Source organism: Tyto alba, unplaced genomic scaffold, assembly GCF_018691265.1.
Source record: "Tyto alba isolate M040663 unplaced genomic scaffold, T.alba_DEE_v4.0 Super-Scaffold_22, whole genome shotgun sequence".
Lineage (NCBI taxonomy): Eukaryota > Metazoa > Chordata > Aves > Strigiformes > Tytonidae > Tyto > Tyto alba.
Window position 1 is genome coordinate 37,051,784 of NW_024881296.1, and position 6,000 is coordinate 37,057,783.

Genomic DNA, 6,000 nt, shown 5'->3' on the forward strand with positions numbered 1-6,000 from the left:
AAATTGCCTTTTTTTTTTCCTTCTGTATCAGTAAACTAAATTCTGTAACTTCTGGAAATTATCTTCACTTCTGATGAAGTTACTTGATAGTCTTTCTTGAGAAATTACGTCTCCTAGCTTTTATAGGATCTAATTACATATGCCAACACTACTGAAACAAATTAACTAGGCAGAGGACTTACGAGGCCTGTATTGCATACTTTTCATTTTAAAACTCCAGAAAAAGAAAAAAGAAATCAGCTTGCATGGTAAGCTCACAGGGCCTGCTAAGGTAGAAGAACAAAAGCTTTCACTGTCTATCACCATCTCCTAAGTTTTTAATGAAATAAAGGAAGTTTTGTCTTGGTCTTTTAACTTTTTTTTTTTTTTTTTTTTTTTTTGCTGTGCAAGAAAGAGTTGCAAAGACCAGAAAGAAGCAATCATGCCATTTCAACAGAAAGTGTAAATCTCAAGTAAATGAAATATCATAACTATGTTTATAAACACAGTGACATTTTTTTGAGATAGTGTGCTCCTTCTACTATACCTTTCAAATTGGCCTATCAGAATTAGACCAAGAGAAGCCTTCAGGGAAGGATGGTGATTGAGAAAAAAAAATAAAAACTCATTTGATAAGCAGACTTCCATAATCATGCTCCAGTAGCTACTACCTTGTATCATGACAGGAAGTTAAATGTTGGATTTCTTTATTAGTTACTGCTGGGTTTAATAGATCCTGCCTTTAATAAATGGATGCCTAAGCGACTGGTCTAATGCTAGATTTCTTCTTTAAAAATCCTAAGCCATAGGTTGTTCTCAGAAGACAAGATTGGACTACATTATATTTATTCCTACACCTTGATATACGTGGGCAGTCAGGAGGAAAAAAATTACTATTGTTGTATATTATCAAAACAATATCTAATAAAATTGCCAAGGATGAAATGGGAAACAAAGTGAACTGATATTTAACCTTGATAGCCTAAACTTCTTCGTCCTCTATCAGGACAGACATTCTTTTGTTGGTCTCCAGTTGCTACTGCCCTGGAGTTCAATCTGAGTGGAGTGGCCCCAAAGTTTTGTGCTAGTCCTTGTGATGCTGGGACTTCCTGGTGTTTTGTGTTTGGTCAGCTGTTTCCATTGATACATTCATCTAGGGATATCAGGTATTTATGTTTTCCTGAAAACTACCGTAGTTTCACTTCCCTGATGTGGTCACGTTTCCTGCTTTTGTTTTTGCCAGGTACTTGTATTTGCTGTTTTCTGAAGATGATCTTCTTCCATTCGAACACTGGGTCTTCAACACAGAGGCTCATCCTCTCCCTGTTCTTCACAAAGACGATGGGAATAAAGAAGAAAACCAGAAGTAGATGAAGATTAAGTTATGCTTTGTTTCATTCCTTCTTTCTTTCCAGGACTTGGGCACATGATTTGGTTTTAAATTCCTGAGTTAATTTTTAAATCGAGTGTTTTGCAGTCCGTTTTCTTTAATAGTAAATATTTATGAATGGACCCAATCTAATTATGATAAAGCCTCAGTCCTCTAAGCCAGCTGAACCACTTCTTAGAAGAGAAATGGGACATCTCTCTACATTTTATTAGGTTGCAGTGTCATATTGGCCAAAAGGAGCAGAGGGTCTGCATGTTACTCGTTTCCTCTTATGCTTTTAATTTGACTGCAAAATTCTTTTCTCCTCTGTGAGGAGATGTCTGCTTTAAGCTGTAATATTTTGCCATGTTGCAAAAAGCCATATTGAATTAAGTATAAAAAGCTTTTTTCTGTTTTGGTTTTTTTTTTTTTTGTTCTGTGTTAATTTGTTTTGTGTGTCATCCAAGACAAATCTTGTGACTGTGACAGCCTCTTCTTATGCGGGTCTATCATTACTTGGTAAAGTATCTGATGTATTTCATTGTCAATGAAGTCTACATAGGATTATTTTCATCTCATGCAGACATGACTCTGAAACTGCAGTATACGTTGAAGTTAACTAGTTTCTATGAATTTAGCACATTAGTTAGCAGAACTTAGTTTTTCAGGTTTTGATTAGAATATTGTAATAGAATAAATTGCTTCCTCCCTTTCCTAAGTGGTGTTATTCTCATGTCTTTAGTCAGGCTACTGTGGAGTAAAATAAGATAGTAATTTCTTATTAAGAAAGGGAGTCTTATCTTCTTTATATATTTAGTCCAGTAGCTTTCATTTGGTTGGATGGTAAAAAGACAAAAAAATACTTCATGACAGTTTTCTGGAAGCTGAGAATTATACCAGAGACAATTTGCTCAGTTTTCTGGGACTTCAGCAAACATTCAGATAGGTCAAGACTTGACAGTTTATTGTCACAAAGCAATTTACTGTATCTATGTGAATAAGGCTAGATGTTAAGATGCCTTGAAGAAAACTTGGCTCCTTAAAAGATAATCATTCAAGAGAGGAAATTATCCAGCACAGAACTAAAACTTTCTGAAAGCAGCAAGTGACAGACATGCAGTATGTTTAAAAATATTCTGTAGATTAGGGGCCTGGTTTACTAAGAAAGGTAACAGCTTTGTCAAAAATGTTTTACTTTGTGGCATCACCAAAGGGGAAAAAAAAAAAAAAAAAAAAAAAAGAGGCACAATTACTGGTTCTACTTAAGTGTAGTCTGGAGTGGTTTACATGCTTATTAAGTCTACCTAAGTTTTCATTTAGTGACAGGATGACTTTCATACACTTTGAGTAAGGTAACAACTCCTGGCTTCCCATTCTGAGAAAGCACATTAATCACTGATTGGACTGCAACAAAACAAATACGGTTCTGAACAGTAGCCTTCTTTCAAGGTATTTAATAAGATAGCTCACATGCCCAGCATAGCTAACCAGGGCATTACAGAGTACGTTGTTTCTATACTGATAGAGGTCTGCAATGTAGGTTTTCTTAGGCAGAAGCCAAGAGCAGAGAGAACTAATTACGTTTTTATATATATAGCAGCTGGAGGCTGACCCATAAGCTTTACCCTCTGGAGTCTGTAAAGACAGCACTGCCTCTGCTTTCCCTGCGGACAGGGAAGGTGGCACAGGTCCCATGAGCTGCCAGCGACATTCGTGTAGGGGGCAAGGCAAGAGGAGCTCCTGCAGTGCTGATCCTTCCACTGCAGGCCTGGCAGAGCTCGGAATTCCTGCATGGAATTCCTGGGCCACCCGGCGCTGGGAGAAGGGAGACACGTGAAGGTGCAGCTGCCTCAAGTAAAGGCTGCTTACATGGAACTGGCACATTGTCTCAAGACTTTTTGCTTTACTGCTTTTTTTTGGTTTTATTATTACCATTATTATGATGTTGTTTTGTTTTGTTTTGTTTTTTTTTAAAGTATGTATTCCCTCATGTCACAATAATGGTTTTCCGAAACTGAACAAACAAGGATGAAGTCTTGTCTCTGTTGAAAAGCTGCACTCCTGCTGATTTTGATACTCCAGAATTTGTATCATTGGAGGACTATAATATTTCATTGTATTTCTTCAGAAACAGTATTTATAAAACAGCTTCCCTCTCCCCTCCCACTCCGCCCAAGTACCACAGGGAAAGTGTAGCCGTGGAATAAAAACAAAAATTCTCTTCCTTCTTTAACCAAAAAAGTAATAATAATTACTTTTGTCTTAGTTATCTTTATTGGGTCATCTGCTGCTGCCTATCACATGGTTGTGCATGTGCTGCTATAGGCCTCCTATCAGTTAAATAACTACAGTAGGTCAGACAAAACAAGCTTTTGAGAAAAGGGTTTTATAAGCCTCTTTTTACATGGTTTTCTTAACCACAGTATGCTTCCCCCAGACATGTCTAGTGGTCTTGCCTTTACTTAACAAGCTGAAGAGAAACAGTGGAGAACCAGCTAGCTCTTCTCCATGTTTCAAAAAGCAAGCTACAAACACACAACTTGTATGCGTTGGGTCTTCTGTACTTAAATATAAGCATCATGACTGTTTCCTTGTAATACGGACATTTAGTATTAATATTTTTTTTTTAATTTGGGAGTTACAATGATTTGAAAGAGCACAAATTTGATGTGACTGGTATTGGTATTCAGGTTGTATGTACAAACTGCACTATACTGTACTTTTTGTAAACTAATGTAAGTAGACAAGAAGATTGTACAACGTGTAGATCTGCCAATTGTAAGAAAAAGAAACTTTTCATAGACTGATGAATATATTGATTTTTCTTCTTTTTTTTTTTTTTTTTTAAATAACCCCAAAACACCAAAGTTAGAGCAATCTTTTTGAAACAGTCAGTACTTACCACTGCTTGTTAGATTGCTCAGATGACTTATGTTTTACTTCTCATTCACTTAACTAGCTGCATGGAAGTGGCTAGTGATGGTCACTTTGTGTTCCCAGTCATTCATAAGAACAAAAGAAATTACGGGGGGGAGGGGGGGAAGGGGAGGGCATTAACTTCCCATAAACCCACTGCCTATACTTTTTCCATTTCTTTGTAGCATAATAATGCATTTAAATCTGCATATGTTAAATCCTAAGAGGTAAATTACTTTAAATGGCACCCACATTGTTTCATGGGGAAAAAAAAAAATAATGTTTTGTTTGTTTGTGAGATAAGTATTGCATATATGTTGGTTGTACACAGATTTTTGCAATGCCCAATGGCTCACTGTTTCTATGGTGACTTCATCATACATATTACCCATTTATATCATTCATTTAAATTGGTTTTGATTTGTACATAGTCCATGTAATCTTTCATCTTTATATAAACTGAAATTATGGAATACATAATAGATCAAGATGCTTAATTTTTAAGAACTTATATTTGTAAAAATTTCTCTATTGTGAATAAAGTCTTTTAATATATCTGTTCAACGGGTTATAATTTTTCCTAAGTGTGTTGCAGAAGTAACTACAGGAATCTGCTGCACAGTCTGTTTTGGCTGCTGTACTCGTGAATTTTTGTCAGCAGATTGGTTTGATACAATTAGTACTCTGTGTACTTGTTAAGAGACTATTGTTAATGTTAGCGTATAGGATTGGTACACCACAGAAATAAATTTCTAGAAATTTTTGTCGATAAAATTCAGCATACCAGATGTATTTTGGTAGGAAGTGAGCCTACACGTGAAAAGTGGGAAGCTGGGGAGGGAGGTGGCAGGCAGCAAGCACAGGGAAGGTCGGTCAGTCGCTCCAATTCATGCTCTGCGCAATACCAGCCGGCTTCAGCTACATGCCATTTAGGAGCAAACACCGGAGCAGAGATGACGAGGCTGTCACAGTGCCCAGTGTTACATGATCATGTAATGAAATGCTATCCTTAGTCCGTGCTCCAGAGGAGAGAGGAGCAGTTGTCATAGGAACGGTAACTACATTTTGTGTCGGAAGGACGTTAAGATCTCCGATCTAACTATTGAAATAACAGCTACACCTCACAGATAACCTTGTTTTCTCTGTTTAGTAGAAAGCCTCATCCAAAAATGACAGTGAAGTAAACTGCTATGATTTTACAGAACAGACTCAGTAGTATCAATTTCTGTCAAAGGACTTACTCATTAGACCTGCTTAAGTCAGTGTTGAGAGTAGCTCTTGGATCTGGCATCTCATTTTCCAGCACAGCTGCAGGTGTGCAGCACACAGTGCAATCCTTGGGGTAGTCAGCAGGCAGCCCCCTCCTGTAGCTGGCTCCAGGACCACACAAACTGCTACTCAACAAGATAAAGATGAATTAATGCAAACCTTACTGCTGATCGTTATTCACAACAGATGCAAATACAAGCCTGCACTAGAATTTCAGGCGGTTCGGTCTCTTAATTGGATGCTTGATGTGGTTTGTTTTCTGCAGGAGAAAAAGGAACTAGGACTGAGTTGACAATTAGTCAAGACAAACAGGATTTGCCCCACTGTCTGCATTGCCCTATGGCCTTGCTCTATCACAAGAGGAACTTGGTACTCATGACAGCATCTGCTATGGAAACAGCTTTTCATCTGATCCGCCTTAATCTTGGGATTAGACTGTCCTGGAGGAAATGCAGGAGGAAAATTTA

The 6,000-nt window shown here is 37.5% G+C and overlaps 1 protein-coding gene across 2 annotated transcripts in view; it reads left to right on the plus strand.

Moving 5' to 3' along the window:
- Positions 1-5,038, plus strand: part of MAN1A1 (mannosidase alpha class 1A member 1) — a 151,238-nt gene extending 146,200 nt beyond the window's left edge. For both annotated transcript variants that reach the window (XM_042795828.1, XM_042795829.1), the window contains one exon: positions 1,223-5,038. In XM_042795828.1, coding sequence (XP_042651762.1) covers positions 1,223-1,349 — 127 coding nt within the window. In that variant the 3' untranslated portion in view covers positions 1,350-5,038. The remainder of the gene's footprint in view (positions 1-1,222) is intronic.
- Positions 5,039-6,000: the final 962 nt, after the last annotated feature.